Raw genomic sequence first — 16,872 nt, forward strand, 5'->3', positions numbered from 1 at the left:
TCCTGGTTTTTCAGATACCTTGGCTCACTGCTATGCTTATTTTTTACTTTTACTACAGCAGACAATAGCTTTGCATGTTACCACCAACAAAAGGATCTCCAAGAAGTTTTCATATTTTGTCCTGTAAAAATATACCAGTACAACTGAATACCACAGAAAAATTTTACCATGTCTCTACTGTACCCACACAAGATAATGTTATGGGACAAAAGACATATATTTCATGATCTAATCTGAGCAGGTTCTATCCCTCTGTTTTGATTAGTAGCAAATGTTTTTTAGCCTACTGAGAATTTAATCAACAGTATGTCAGTGATGATGACTTACAAACAAATTCAGCTATGAAAAATATGTTTTCTTCTCTTCACTAAATGCATACAGAGGTCAGAAGTTAAGTAACCTCCCAAATATTTAGCAAGTGGTAACATCTAAAGCAGAACACGGAAATCCAAATATTAATCCTCAGCTAGACTGGGCTCTCACCCACCACTTTGGAACAACACCAGCAATGATCTGATTAAGCAAAGATGTTGATAGATTCTGAAGGAGGCTATACCCAGACTGATGTAGAAATCAATGGACTGAGTGATGTAAATCAAACTAAATAACCGCAACCATCTGTTTGAACATGACTCATTGTATGGGGAAAAGGTAAGAAACAGCAACCTGCATCTCGAGGAGAAGAAAAGCTAAGCTGGGAGTAGGGGAAAATGCAAATTGACAGGAAGGAATATTGTTAAAACTAAGCCCTTGACCTACCCAAATGGAGTCTGTACATGCCCTGCTCTGCCATGCCCATGTCAATCAGCATGGCATTTTGCAGTATGCTCCTAAAGCTCCGAAGCTTAAAATTTTCACTCCCTTAATGTCTTAATCTTTCTTTTTAATATTTGTGACCAAGTGTAAATGACTATTTCTGACTAAACTGAGACACTAAAATCCCGCCTTCCATAAACCAACAATAAAATCTGAAGGTGGCTCATCAGGGTGCTAGTCCCCTTTATTGGGAATGTCAGATGAAAGGGAGATCTGATTAAGAGGAGCTCCCCTAGCATAACGATTCTCTTTCCAGCAATACCTTTCACAAAAAGGCTTAAAAACAAACAAATAAATACAAAAATCAGGACACACCCGTAGTTCATTCTATTTCCAAATAAAAATTACTTAATTCCAGAATCATTAGACATTTCCAAATCACACTAATTATTCTGGAATAGAGGAACTAATTTCCAAATAGTTTCCATGGTAGGGAGCTAATTCCAGTCATCTTTTCATAAACAACCCCTTAATCATGTGAAGAATCTGGTTAGCTTCAATAGGATCTCCCATTAGGGCAGCATAACCAAGTCCTAACTGCATGCCTGAAGGACAGGGAGGAAGAGAAGGACTGCATCACATAAAAGGCATTCTAGCTCTCCTTCTCTTTATGGGTACTGGCACCTACAGAGTCGACAGAGCAAGAGACTGTGCATGTTTTTAAGAACCTAACATGCAGAAAAATTACTCAGCCAGTCAAAGAGCCTATTAATCAGCATTCCTAAGCACAGGAATGCATCTCAGCAGTTAGCAATTTATTGTGGTGATTACAGCAATCTATTTGCGGTGCAAATGCCAAAAAGCAAGTGAGGTTTTGGAATGATTTTTTTCCATGTTCTTCAAAAATACGGTGAGATTTTTCTACACAACATTGGTAATCCAACAGCCACATCTTAAAAAACAAACGCAGAATTATTAAAACCAGACTGGATTAGAATTTAGACCCATCTCCTCCTCTGGTGTCCTAATTTCTAGTCGACAGCAGACAAAGACAGAAACAAAGCACATGTGATGTTCTGCTGCTACCCATTACTTTACTCATGCAGACCCTGGATCTGGGATAGCCTAGAACATACTGGGACACACCATACCACCTTTTTTAAAAAAAAAAAAATCACTAACTCAAGTCAGCTTATGTCCTATATTTTAAAATACTAAACAGTCAGGATATCGCAGTTCATTAGTGACCCTGAATCCTCCAGTAACACACCATGTCAGCCACTGAAAAAAATTACTCTCTTGCTGAGCCTCAATTCCAATCATCTAGAAAAACTGAAATATTTTCCAAAACAAAAGCTTACTCTAGCAGCTGAATAAAAGGTTGAAAAGTCACACTGGTGTCAGTGGGATTACATGCTGCTACTTTGAACGAGGGCATCATGCCATCAGTGAAAGACATTATTACAAACTACCATGCTCTCATTAAGTTCTCAAACTCACTCACAGATTGCAACGGGTGTCCTTATTTCCTTATGCGTGTACTTACGCTTCTGATAGTAGAATAATACTCAGCTGAAGTACAAGGACATGCACTATTCAAACCAGGGACAGACTTACTGCAGAGGAAAGAGAAATTCTGCCACTGCCCTCCACCAGCAGCAGCATGAGGGGGCATACATCGCATTACCTAACAGAGATGGGTATGTATGTGCTCAGAATGTCCTGACACATCCATCAGCAACATCCAGCCCAGCTCACGTCACAACAAATTACTACCAAAGCCACATGAGACAGCTGAGCTGATCCAGCAGCTTCCTGGATCTGGCTAGTAAATAAAAGACATCTCAGTCTCTTTCACCCAGTCTGACTCCATGATTTTGCCTTTTCTCTTGCTCTAGTTCTGGTTGCTTGCTGGACTCTTGCTGAACCAATTCAGCTTTCCAAACCAACAGAACACTGCTCTCGATTTCTCTTTTCCTGTATATTGTTCTTGGGTTATTGTTTTGCTTATATGGTTTAGTGAGCTGAGTCAACTCAGAGAATGTCAGACAAGCAGCATAACCAACCTCAGGGAGCAGGTAAAGAGAATTCCATAGCTGGAAGAGGGAGCCTTTTGAGAACAGAGAAATGTTAGATCTGCTCTATACTTCTCACATCACTTCACCCTAAATGACAGGTGCTTAAGTGACCTGTACACCTGCTGCTTTAACTCTGCAGGAAAGATTTTTCCACTAACAGGAAACTTTCCTCTGACAGATTACTGCACCAAAAACAAAGCCTTTAAAAACAGCCCTCTCCCTCCCATTTCCAAAACTGCTGTAATTTGTGAACTGACTTTGGGAAACCACACAAAGGTCTTGCAGTGAGAAACTAAAGTAAATAGCATGTGTAGCAATTAATAATGCAAATCATAGATAGAGGCATGAGACTGTAAAGGCACACAGCATGAATCATGCACATTTCCTGGCTGGGAATTTAGGTAGCGATTAAAATCACAGTACAGACTGTTTATAGTAGGAAGGAGAAGAAGACACCTTTCTCTGCATTCCCCCACACCCACACCACACAAATGAATCACTGAATTAAAGTGCTACTCTACCTGAAAGGTCACTGCTTTCAATTCTCCGCAGGTCTGAATCAGCCCAGAACAACTTGCCTAGCTGGCTGTCAATAGCTAAGGCTATGGGCTTGCTCAAACCACTGAAAAAAAGGACCTCTCGTTCAGTTCCATCCAATGCTGCTCTCTCAATTTTAGGAGACCTTTCCTGTAGGTTGGTGAAATACATGTATCTGGAACAGGAAGGAATAGAGGAAAAACAGTTTATTTGATCTTTCCACATTTTTTCTATATGACCAAGACATCTTAACAAATGTCAAAGATGTTTTTATTCTGACAAACAGAAACCAACCAGTAGCAAGAAAACAATTTGATTCTCAAGACCTTCAGCCTGAATATCCCCACATCACTATTTCAGCTACATACCCCTTCTCTGGATTCACCACAATGGCCCTGGGCCTATCTTGATCTCCTTTGAGCACCACTCCCATGGGTCTCCCATCCAGGCGTGTCACATTGATCACGTTAGTAGCTTCGCAGGTCCAGTAGATATAGCGGCTGTAGATGTCAATGCTCAGGTCATAAGGCTGCATATCTAGGTTCTGATTGGGAACTGGACTTGTCACAACAGTGAGGCTCTACAAAGGAAAGAAAAACAACCCACAGAAAAGCATTTAATCTGATGCAATGTGAGCAATTTTCTTTGGTATGCACGCACCACATCACAGTACTGCTCAGCAAAAGGAGGCAGCCAAAATACTATCATGAAGTAAGGAGACATCCAGGTCCAGTTGCCCCACCAACACCTTTGATCAGATACAGACACCTAGCCTGATGGTTTGTTGTAATGGGAATCACATAAGTTGGTTGCAGCTCACAAAACTTAGCAAGTTTGACCAGCAAGTCCAAACTGTCTCTATGCTGAAGATTCAGGGTCAGCTTCCACATTTCCTCTCCTTTCTTGACAACTCTTAAGTTCAGTCTGGATAGATCCAAACCCAGTATGTTTAGCACTCTACAATAGAAATGCACCACCACTAATTCCCAAAGCTGCAGCTGGACAGATAAAAACACAGGCAAAGAGAGGCCAGACAGCACTTGAAATTCTTGCCTCACTGTTCTCACCATCACTGCCATCACACTTGGGGGACATAAGGACGAATAATAAATAGTAAGGCAAATCTGCCAACAGACAGAAAGGACACGAGCTAACGTATGCCAGTGATTTCACAGCACTTCCGTCTAACACCTTTCTGCTTCAAAGTTCTTGCCTTCTGCTGGTTCAGACCTCTGGAGTTCATGTGCCTTTCTCTTTTTTAAATTTTTTTATTTTTTATTTCTTTTAAGAAAGAAACGGCATAGTTTTCCTATAGTGAAAGGTGAATTTAACTGACATCTTTCACAAACTTTTCAAAAAAGATCTTAAGAGGACTGATAACTCACAAAACACAGCCTTACATAATCTTTTCGGAAAACTTCACGCTTTTGAGGTGAGCAGCCACCACCCTCTCACCCTCAAATTAAACTTCCCCATAAAATTTGCCTAACTTTATTTGGCTTGTCACCTCTATGAAAGGGTGTGCCTACAAGTCTTACATTTGTTTATTCTGCTGAAGCTGGCAAAAACCTGGTGCCTTTGAGTAGTTTTGGGTGCTAAATTATTTAGATATTCCAAAATTAAAATCATTGCTAAATTAAGAGTTAAGGCTGAAGGGCATTTCATCAGGATCCAACTACCACTACACCTACCTCCAGAAACCATAGTCTCTTACAAATTAAACTGAATATAGTATCTCCATGTTGTTCATCTTAGTTTCCTGCTTCTCCCCCATTCAAAAAATCAGGGAGAAAAAAAAATTTAAAATGCGAAAATGAATAAGCAGTCATTGCTCACAATTAACCTCACTAAACCTGTATCACCTTTTGCTTTCTGCTCTATTCTACTTTTTCTGTATCCCCAGACAAATACATTTTCCCAAGATTGATAGATCTCTTACAGGTCACTTGCTTGGTGCCTCAGTGGTTGACAACAACACTTTTCCTATCCCCACCGGAACCTGGGAGGCTTCAGACACAGCTGTGTGCTCACAAAGTCCCACCCTCTTCATTTCAGAGTCAATGCCTCTACACCCTGCTCATTTGCAACTCTTCCTTCTCTTGGACACACTATGTTTCTCCCAAGAACCTTCCCATCCATGTCTCACTTCTTTCAAAGATGGGTTTCCAACAGCTTCCAGCCAAAACACAGCATTGAGCAAATAATGCACTATGAACAACAGCATCTTTAAGTTGGCCTTAAATTTTCCATGTTTTATTTCCTGATGCACCTCCCAGACTACTGGCCAAGGACTCCAGAAACTCCCAATGCCACTTGTTTTGCCAAGTGACAGACAGTAATCTACAGAAAGTTCATGTAATTATTAATGTACAAACATTCATTGTTGGGTGTAGGGCATGCCTTCCTCATCTTTTAGTAATTCCATCACCCTCAGGATACCTGGCTGCCGTCTTCCTGTGCCTTCCGGATGATGTTCTGCCGAGAATCAATCCAGTACAGCTGCTTATCCAGGGGGTCATAATCAATGGCTCGAACATTCCTGAGACTATGAATAGGGAGTATGATATCTGGACTCTGCTGCTCATCTATCACCATGCGATTAATTGCATTCTTCTGACTGAATAACAGAAAGGTTGTAGGAGCTTGATGGGTTAAAAAAAGAAGGAGGGTGAAAGGGTTACACATAACAATAATGCTGGGTATTTGTATGTTCAATAATGACACCTACTACATATAACCAGACAGTATCTATTATTTCATTCCCCTTCTCCCTCTTCCTTTACCAAAAAAAAAAAAAAAAAATCAAACCAAAACATTAAAAGCCCAACCTCTGATCAGTTTGGAAAGCCTTTCGAATAACCTCTTTTTACTATAAATGGTTGAATGTGGATGTGACAGGCAAAGATAGTTTTGTAAGCTGCGGGACTAATGAAGATGAAGACTTCTGTCAAAAGCACCTTAAAGAAGAACAGTCAACCATGCCTCTCAAAGAACTGCCAATTTTCTTTCTCAAGGGGTCCCAGGGAAGTGGCAGCTCCACTATTTTGAAGTTGAACTTTTGCTAGGTACACTTCTACCTGCAGAAGAAGCTGAGCAGAAGCCAGCACTGGTTCCTTGTTTAGAGGTCCTAGGGAAGAGAGATTGCCATTTGATTGCTTCAGTCTTGTTCCCACAATCCTCTTTCTGCCTGCACCAGAATGGAACAACAACTAATCCACAAGACAATCTCTTAGGTGTGCGGCAAGGTTGCATTTTTGGAGAAAAATCTATTCACTTTTCTCAGATTGATATACCCTACTTATTTCTAGGTGCTCATCTGGGAACACTCACACGCAATCAGAAAAAAAAAAATCTGATGTTCTGTTCCAGCTTTCCAGATACCCAGCAAAAAATTTCCTGGATAAAAGATTTTTTTCTTAGAAATACCATCAAACGTCAAAAAAATAAGACTTCTCTACCCTATATACCTGTAGTTTACCAGCCACATCTTACAGTAAGTGCACAAGGCATTTAATACATCATTAAAAAGAAATTATCCCTGTATTACATAACTGGGTCAGAAAACAGAAGAGGTAGTTAAAGCATTTTCGCTTTTCACAGTGTTCTTTTCAATAATGGTCTACCTGGAGCCAGAGCTGTGCAAGACAGCACAAGAGCCAGCAGCCAGAAATGCAGTTTGCAGCCTCCCTGACGTTTGTACAATCAATTCTTCTTAGCACAAGTCTAGAGAGATTAGCAGTCAGACAGTGCACTCATTCAGCCCAGCCTGGAAAACAGGTAAGGCAGCACCTTGGAAATGGGAGGTATTAAAAGTCATCCAGAGAACATCATCACCTTGCTTTGTTATTTTAGGCATATGCTTTGAGCATTTATTCTGGCTGCTGGGGAAAAAAAAAATGGGGGGGGGAAGAGAGATATGTCTCCTTGGTAACTAACACTCAATCCTAACATCCTATAACAATCAGGCCTAATTGCAAGGTATTTTTGCTTTCTGGAAAATCTGTATTTCACCTCCAAGCATTTCTCCAATAATTTAAGCTGCCTTCTACCTAGTTATAAACTCTAAAAGAAAAAAAAAAAAACAAAACCAAAGTTTTATGAATGTGTACAGCAAAATAACTGATTCAGAAAACATCAGAACTCTTACCAAGCAGTTAATGAGACTAATGGAAAGGGAAAAAAGCTTAAGATAAAATAGTGCAGGTAAACGTACCCTCATAAGCACCTAAAATTCTATTCCACTTTTCCCCAAAGACACCCTCTTACTGTTTAAGATTGCCTGGCTCCCAACATTGGATTGATGGCTCATTATAAAAAGCAAGAGTGGAATTTCTTCCCCTTGAGTTCCCACATCTCTGAAACAGTACCAACGTCAGAAATCCCTTCCCAGTTTTCATCATTGTAGCTCCCAATAGTCACATATTTTAACTATATTTTTGGCAGCCAAATGGGGTGCAACGAACACGTCTCCTGTGTAACACTGCCTTCAAACTTAGGACACGTGGTAGGTCTCATACCACATACCAAGAGAGCAGTGTCCTTCCCATAATTGAAAGAATCTAGCACGCATGAGGAGGGTAATGCAGAAGGGAGGAACTGTCTCCTAGACAGGGCTTGGGCTAATAACAATGTTTAGGAGAACATAAGCAAGTAAAACAGGCAAGAGAAAGTTAAAATGATTCATGCTCCAACTATAGCGGCCAAGAAAAAAACTGAACTATACACAGAGAAGCCTAAGTCTCCAATTACCTACAAATGAGAAGTTGTAAAGTTCCCAGGTTTGAACATGGCAGAAGGAAAACTCCTAATACCTCACGAACGGCCCTGAACTGTACACCACCACAGGGAAATGGTTCTATTTGCTCACAACATCTTTCCTGTGTTTTCCTCCCTCCTTTGTTTGCAAGAGTATTTTCACAAGAAAACATGACCTTTGATCATTTTGCTACTTGTTCTCCACTGAAAGTCAAATTCCTCCACCTACAAAAATCACAGTGATCACTGGAGAGGTGCCAGCCATGCTTCTAACTCGTAGGAAGGTGTGAGTGTGTTAAGAGTACAAAAATCCAGCCGTCATGCTAGCACCCTTTGTAATAAAAAAGGAAAGGAGGAGTACAAGACACATGGTGTGGGGTAGAAAAAGTAGAGTTTTCTGAAGAGCATAATTTTCAAAAAATTCCATGAGGTGGCATTCGTGGAGCAAGCTGCCCTGCTTCTGGCTTTGAAACAATAGTTGGATCACTCTACTCATGCATAATATGGACAAGATACAATCTGTCTCTCCGTACCATGAATCTCTTCACCCGCTGACTAATCTGAATGACACCAGTGGAAATCAGCCATCCAGTGTGGCTGCCAAAATTATGAGAGCTTCACTGGCAGCCAGTTATTGAGAGATGGATAAATTATTTGGTTAGAAACTAATTACACACAGCCTGAGGGGCCTTGTGGTTCATATTCTGCACAACAATAAAGGAAAACGGGGCTTGGTTGCACTGAGGATCAGAAATTTGAAGTGCTGGGTTGACTGTGGAGCCAAGCCTCCCCTCACTGAGGAAGAAACACTTTTGGGAGTGTGAAAGTGGCCCACCTCATCAGTCAGCAAACAGAACTACTACAGATTTAAATCCTGATCCACCTAAACGCTATGCACAGGCCAGAATATAGACCAAACTATCATACATGCTTTATGTCAGGCAAGATTAGAAATAAATAAGCAAGTAAACACTTTTGACAGATACAAAAAGCATTTTGAGCCTTCCTGCTTACACAGATTTAGCTGAGTCACTAGAAAGATTCACAAGAGCCACTCTCCTTATTTTACTGTGACACTGGTCTGTTGCAAGATTTCTTTTCCCTTTTTTTCTTCTTTCAATATCCTATATTCTCTGAAAAGTCAGTAAGATTTTAGTATTAGAAAATTTTTCTTTCAATATCCTATATTCTCTGAAGTCAGTAAGATTTTAGTATTAGAAAATTATATTTAAATATACCCTGCTTCTTATGGAGGAAGGGAGGCTGAGGAACCAAAATTTTTTTCAAATACACATTTGGTATTAAAAATAGAAACTTGCTTTAACTTGGCCTATCAGCAAACAAGCTTCACCATCTCACATAAAAATAAAATTCTTTTTTCCTCCAGGTACAATGCTTGCATCTGTTACAAAACACATCTGCTTCCCTGTTTTATTTTCATTCATTACGGCTTACCACTACAAGTCCTGTTGTCAGAGTTCAGGGAATAGTGAGCTGGGCAGCCACAGACAAAACCTCCAACAGGGACTGCTAAGCACAGGTGAGAGCAGTGGCCGTTGCTAGAGGCACACTCATTCCAGCCTGCCTGCCTGGAGGAATGGAAAACCAAGATGTCCATAACATAATCCAAATGCCCTTGGATGATAGTTCGGTTCTGGCCACTGGTCTTGTTGGCTCGTTCAATGCTACGCCGGCTCCAGTCTGTCCAGTAAATGTAATCCTGATACTGAGTCAAGCCAAATGGGTGAGGCAAGTCATCAGCTATAATCTCACGGTCAAGGCCTGTTTCAAAAAAGGAAGGGAGAGAAAAAGCAGAATTATATGGAGACAAATAATACGCTGTTAATGTTGTTGGACACGTCCCCTGCACAGAAAGGTTAACACAGAACTACTCTAAACTTACTATTTCATTATTCCAAAAGTAAATTATAAAGTAATGTATATATTCAAAAGACCATCTTAAAGTCTCAGAAACACAGAAATGTGTTAATCCTGCTTGCAATTCACAGAAGAGAATATATTTTACTACAGAAAAAAGCCTCAGTTTCAAAAGTGATCGGGCTTCTCAGAAAGATTCTGTCCTTTCCCTCCTCACTGAAACAAACAGGCTCCCTCTGAAGGAGATGCAGGATCCCGACACTGTATTCCCAGTTGGCACTACATTTGGGTCTCTGCCTGCTGCTTACAGAGAGACAACTGTTATGAGTTAATAAAATTCTACATTGTATTATGAGAAAAATTAAATGCACACGGTTAAACTAGCCTGTCTCTGGAATGCAATAACAGGAAGGAGCAGTCAGAAACTTAAGGAACAGTTAATTGTGTACACAGTGGAAATGCTAAGAGACCTTAAGGACCAGGGCACGGGTCGGGAGAAATTATTTCAACCACATTATTTCAACCACTTCATTACCACAGGATGTCCTGCTGTCTAGTCAAAGAAAATAAATGGGAGATTACAAAGGGAGAAGTCATTCCCTCTTTGCACAGAGAAGATGAGGATGCACAGCCCTGCACTCAGCCATCACCAGCCCCAGGGAAGATGAAATTCTAACACTGCGTCCACTTCACGGTATACAGGGGAACACTGAGCCAGCCTCAATGGCACACCAAAACACATGAGAAGCTGAAGAAAAGCTTTTATATTACATACAATTCCTATAATGCATTTTCCTGTTTTGATAATTTTCTAGTTCTGTTCTGCTATTGCAAACATACTGCTTAAAGTAGAGTAACTCCTTTAGCCTTAAATATTGGCTAGTGATGACACTACTCCGAATAATTTGGCACACAAGGCAGCCCACTCCTGTGAGTACTGAGAAGTTTAAAAAAAAAAAGATACTGTGCAAATTTGAGAAGGTTTGGGTCCTCAGTACACTACCCTGGGACAGTGAAAGGATAAAATATTCCACCTCCATTTACCTGTAATGACCAGTTTATAAAACAATCACACCGACCCCACCATGACAGAGATCCCCCCTGGTGACCCGTACTAACCAGAAAAAGCTCCTCAGTGTACAGGATACTGGGGACAAAAAAAGTCTGAACCCTGAGGATATCAACAAAGATTAAAAACCAAACTGTATGAAATTACACTGTGAAAAATGTCCAATAAGCTGTTGTTACCTTGGCTTTCTGTCTACCTTTCCACAGACAATGAAGTGTTTGTTACGTATTTGCCAGTGCTCTTCAGAGCAGCAAAACAAGACTCCCCAAAACACTGAAAGCTGACAGCTTTGTCCTACATATAACTGCAAACATGTACAGCTTGTATAATTTTAACTTTGTGAGCAACTATATCACCTACAAGAAAATCGAGGCCTTGCTAAATGCTGTGTTGCATAAACATCAATTATAGAAGCAAATGTTAAAGGTGTGTGAGTTTGAAAAAATCTATTTTTGTCTTACGACACGTATCTTTGCATTATTTAAGTAATAATTTGCCACAGGGAACTGTGAAAAAGCAGCAGCAGCAACCCCATGATGCTGCCCGGGGCTCTACGGCTCACCTAGCATGTTGGAGGATTCTATCAGGTTTGTATCAAGGTCGGTCCAGTATAGTCGTCTTTTAGCATAATCAATAGTTAGGCCGTTAGCACGTCCCACATTCGGTACCAAAGTAGTCCGCTCAGTGCCGTCCATAGCAGCTCTATCAATCTTTGGCTTACCACCCCATTCAGTCCAGTACATAAACCTGATTAAAAGGACAAAAGAAAAAGAAATACCATTTATCCAAAAGAGAACTCAAGGGGAGAAACAAAACAAAACAAAAATCTTTAGAAAGGATAAGAGAAAAACAAGAGCTGTAAATTTGAGCATTTATTAAGCCCCACTGCACTAAATGTTTTTTTCAAAACACAAGCAAGGAAGTGAGTCAGGTTTCCTCAAAATGGTTCTCAGTACTATTTTTTCCACTTGAAGCTGGATTTTCACCAGTAAGTTCCGTATAAAAGCACTTCAATCTTAACCGAACCACACATGTCAGTTAAGAGGTAAACGGTTAGCGTTTGAGCACCTTCATTTATACCTGGTTATTTAACAAGATATTTTCCATGGCATTTAGCTTCTGTGTCCATTCAACTGTCCATCAAACAAAGGAATACAAAAAGGCATATATGCAAGGTACTTCTGTTCATAGGTGCCACTGATCTTCTCCACACAATTCAGTCAGTCAGCCATGCAACAGTGTGTGACATTTCAGCCATGGGCCGAATAACACAAAACTGTATGGCACTTCCACCAGAGCAAAGGTCGAAACTATCACATACTCGCATGCCAGTTTATACTTCATTTCGCAGAAGCACAGACCTGTACATATTTACATTTTCTTTAGGCACAGTACAGTAGAGGGCTGTATATTTGACATTTGGTGTCAAGCAGTTAGTTGCTTCTTCCAAAATGTAAAGCCAATACCATTTTTAAAATGAGTGAGCCATAGGTAGCCAATGTTTATACACTTTCATCCTTTAATACTTTCAGTAACAAACAACTGTGAAATGCTTTTAAATTTCAACCGACCACACAGTGGGAAAGGGTGCTTCAGAAACTGGTGATCAAGGGGGAGCTATTCTTTAGACACCAGGAATACCTGCAAATTTTACTTAAAAATTTTGCAAGTATTTTGCACATAGATTTTGCAAGTTGTACACAGCATGGACCTAAGTGTTAGAATTGCCCCCATGGTAGAAATGCCATGAAAAATCACATATAAAGTACAAAGACATAGTTCAGCTATAAGACAAAAGGAAGAACAGGCATCCAGGCTCAAAACTAAAGTAATTTTTTTCTGGTCTGTGGTGAAGAGACAAAGCATTGAATTATAATAACCCTTGGAAAAAACTATTCCCAACATAAAACCAGCATTATCTGTAGCAATCTTTTGTTACAACTGAGTAACTACATGCAAGAATCTGGTCTTGATGCCCTCTGATGTACTTGTCCAGGCAACTCCTGGCACGTCAGGGCTGAATTCCATCTACGTGTCCTGCTGGGGACAGTGCAGAACTCCGTTCCACTAAGCACTGCCACAGTTGCCACCTTTCAACCTCCCTGAAATGAAGCACGAGGCACATGTTTGAGTGGTGCAGAGTTCTGTGCATTGCTGTAATTCTTGCAGTGTCACTGGAAATGTGATAATTTCATAACACTTGAAAAGGATGTTCCCTCATTTGTAAAATAAGAATAATACAATGCTGGTATAACCTCAAAAAGGTTGGTATAACCTCAAAAAGGTTTTGCAGTAATTAGTTAATGTCAAATAAGCATTTTATGGTAGAAGAGCTGTTTCAGAAGCGAAACAGTTTTGCCTTGCCTTGCCCTGCTCCTTCCTCCCTCCCCCTGCTTACTGCCCTACTTTTGCTATTACATTTGAATCCAACTGAGAAGTTTCTTCTCAGGAAATCTTTCATTTTGGGGACAGGTGGGTATAATTGTTTCCACTCTTTCTCTGTCCTTGCTTCCCTTGTCCATACCAATTAAAAAGGCTCCCTTATCTGAAGAAACAAACACCTTCCTTATTTTCAGACAATAAGCTTCACTCCTCCACTCTCAAGTTAAATCATTTAATACCTTTACTGGACCCTAACTTGTGATAAAAAGGATCATAATTTTTAAAAGGACAAATATTTTCTTTTCAATGCTATAGTCCTTTTCAAATTAATGAATTCCATAAACTCAAAACTTCTTTGATTCTGTGGTTAATTAAAAAACTAAATATAAATCCCGTTTTAATGAGCTGCTCTGATTTTTTTTTCTAGTTTTCTTAATGATTATTCAGGACATTAAGAGTGTATTCCTCCAGCCCTCATACTCTAAATTACCAGGTTGTATTCCCCAGCTCAGTTCTCTAAGGATTTACATGCAGTGCCTAACTAACATGCCCTAGAGGAAGCATTACAATGTTGTTTTTCACCACTCAAAAACATAAAAATAAATCAGCAAGTTACCCTTCAGCAGGGTCCAAAGCCAATGCCCGGGGACTGTCAAGATCTTTCCACACCAGCACTTGGCGATGCTGTCCATCCAGCTTTGACACTTCTATACGATTTGTTCCAGTATCAGCCCAATACAAGTTCTTCCCCAGCCAATCTACAGCCATGCCTTCTGGGTAATCCAAGCCAAACTCCACGACGTGTTCCAGTGCACTGCCATTCATAAACGCTCTGCTGATGGTCTGCAGGGATACAAAGATACACAAGCAAATTAGAAATTTTACCAGTCTGTCATTGGGCTGGTTGTTTTCTTTGTTGCATTTTAAACACTTTCAGATTTTAGGCATCTCATAGGAAAGAGGATCTTACAATATGCTACTTATTTGCAAGGCGAACAATGCTGCTATTCAGAACTAATGATTTACTGTACTCTGTGAATGTATTCTGTGTCAATTACAATAGTGTTTCACTGGGGAAATAAGTGGGATAACTGGTCTGGTTCAATTAAGCAGTCTATATGCCAAAGTGACCTTAGTAACTCAGTGCCAACTTCGAGGGGGAAATATTTTGGCTCTCCCAGGACTATACAAAAGCATCGATGTTATAGCACAGAATAAAATTTAAAGCAGCCAATGAAAAAATTCAGGACAGAACAGCAAATAGAAGAAAGCAACCTAATGGCCTAGTGCACTAGTGCAAGTGCTTCAGCACTCTTGTTTCAATTTAATTTCACTAAGCATAAATTCTTCTTGGTCTTTTATTCAAAAGACCTCTTTTAACTCTTGCCATCATGGACTGGCCTGTGATAACAGATACAGCCACAATTATATTTCAATAATATATCAGAGTTTAGGCATTCCCTGATTTACTATGACCACTTATAAGCCTAAAAGTAAATGAATAACATTAGAATGGTACAAAATTCTTTTTGGCAAACATGGGCTTCCTCTCTGTGTCCTTCATAACCCCCCTGTCTGCACACTCCTCATACTCGTAACCCATCAGAAGTTAACACAAAGACTGATTTTTTGTTTACTTCCCAGTGTGCTTGCTACCTGATAATTATGTCAGTTTTTAACAGCAGGGAAAATGTCAATCTTAGTCTTCATCATCGCTTAAAAATTGATCAGATCATTGCTTTATTTTTATTTCAGATACAGCTCAAATGCATACCATGCCTAAAGAGTTCAGCCTAGTCACCTCTCAAACTCCCTTAAACTGTGTTTTTGACTTTTATGATTCTTCAGCTGCAAAGGTCCATGAGTTATTGTTGGCACAGGTCTCTACCCGATTGAAAAAAACGTTTACTAAAAACTGATTTTTGGTGCTCACAACTCTTAAGTACATCTACAACCCACGATAAACAAAAAAAGGGGAATAACCTGACTCACTGATAACAGAGGTAACAGAGACAATACACAGATTTCTGTTACTCCATTAACCACCACATTTAAACAACCTTTTCTGATTTGTCAGTCTAGACCCTAGACCTGCTTTACAAAGGCAGTGATTCACAATACATCTCACATGCAGTAGCTGTATAAAAGTTAATGAATGGGTAAGACCCATTTTCACTTCCTGACCCAAGACAAGGCTTCCTCCCATCAAACATATCTGGCAAAACACCTGTGATCACCAAAACCTCCTGCCACATGGCATTCTTCTCAGCCTTCTGCCAAAAAATGTTATTTTTGCAAAATTATCCTTTATGTGAAAATGTATGCACTGGATTTAAATTATTTATAGGAGAGAATGCTGCTAGCATAACAAAAATGTATGCCATTCTTAGTTAGAACAAGTTCTTTTATCTATCCCTTGAATCTTGCAAATCACATTTGTCAATCCATTCTTAAGTATCTCAAGAACCTTGTAACAACTTAATAGCCAAGACGGAATAAACGGAAGTATCTTCCATCTCTACCTTTAGCGAAATGTCAGTCCAGTAAATCCGATTGTCTGTCACATCAAAATCGAGAGCAGAAGCTTCCTTGACTCCGGTGAGTGGAATAGCAACGTTGTTGTTGTTTGTTTCTAAAGAGATTCGTCTGATATCTGCTCTCCGAGAAAACAGCAGGAAAGCTTCTGGGACGATGCAGGTCTTCATATCATTGATGAGCTCTAAGCCTATGGGGCAAGCGCAGCGAAGGCCTTGTGGTCTGTACAGACAAAGATGGCTGCAGCCGCCGTTATCCTCTGCACAAGGGTTCGTACCTAAGCATGGAACAGCAGCACAAGCCATCGTTACAAACTGACTTCAGCTGGAAGATGAAACCAGTCCTCACATACATCAACGACTGTATGAAATAAATACAGTTTTTCACCTTTTATTCTCCGAATGAATTAAGTTTTGTTCATATCTTGTAATCCTTTAGACAGCTATTACTCTACATGGCTGGAAAGCCAGCACTTGTTTTTCTGTCCCCATGAAACAAATTCAGCAGTAGGGAAAAAGGACTCCAACAGCTACTGATGTTCCCGATTCACAACACAAGCACTGAATGGACGGTAAGTACATAAGTAAACAAGTGTATGTTCTGCTGCCTTTTACAGTACACTGGTTCAGTTACATACCCCAGTTGTGTTCTTAGAGATGGAAAATTTCCAGATCTATTTCCACATCCATACAACAACCTCTTCTATCCAGGATGCTACTAAAGTAGCTCTTTGCAATACTAACTTGTGTACCTGCACATGCTGGAAACTCACCTACTAAGAGAGGGCCAACGTTAAGAAGCTCAATTAGCCAAACAGTTGGAAAGAGAGCTGCATTTAAAACACAGGTACCTTAGGGCACCTTGTTAATGTGGTAGCAGGAA

General features: G+C 40.0%; 1 protein-coding gene across 1 annotated transcript in view; it reads right to left on the reverse strand.

Annotated features, from left to right (window-relative positions):
- The window catches only part of LRP6 (low density lipoprotein receptor-related protein 6), a 36,853-nt gene that overhangs the window by 13,815 nt on the left and 6,166 nt on the right, over positions 1 to 16,872 (reverse strand). The window contains exons 3-9 of the mRNA XM_010076914.1: positions 15,978 to 16,267; positions 14,072 to 14,298; positions 11,636 to 11,820; positions 9,582 to 9,908; positions 5,811 to 6,013; positions 3,740 to 3,951; positions 3,356 to 3,546 (exon numbers count right to left, since the gene is read on the reverse strand). Coding sequence (XP_010075216.1) covers positions 3,356 to 3,546; positions 3,740 to 3,951; positions 5,811 to 6,013; positions 9,582 to 9,908; positions 11,636 to 11,820; positions 14,072 to 14,298; positions 15,978 to 16,267 — 1,635 coding nt within the window. The remainder of the gene's footprint in view (positions 1 to 3,355; positions 3,547 to 3,739; positions 3,952 to 5,810; positions 6,014 to 9,581; positions 9,909 to 11,635; positions 11,821 to 14,071; positions 14,299 to 15,977; positions 16,268 to 16,872) is intronic.

This window comes from Pterocles gutturalis, unplaced genomic scaffold (genome assembly GCF_000699245.1).
Source record: "Pterocles gutturalis isolate BGI_N339 unplaced genomic scaffold, ASM69924v1 scaffold9233, whole genome shotgun sequence".
Classification (NCBI taxonomy): Eukaryota; Metazoa; Chordata; class Aves; order Pterocliformes; family Pteroclidae; genus Pterocles; species Pterocles gutturalis.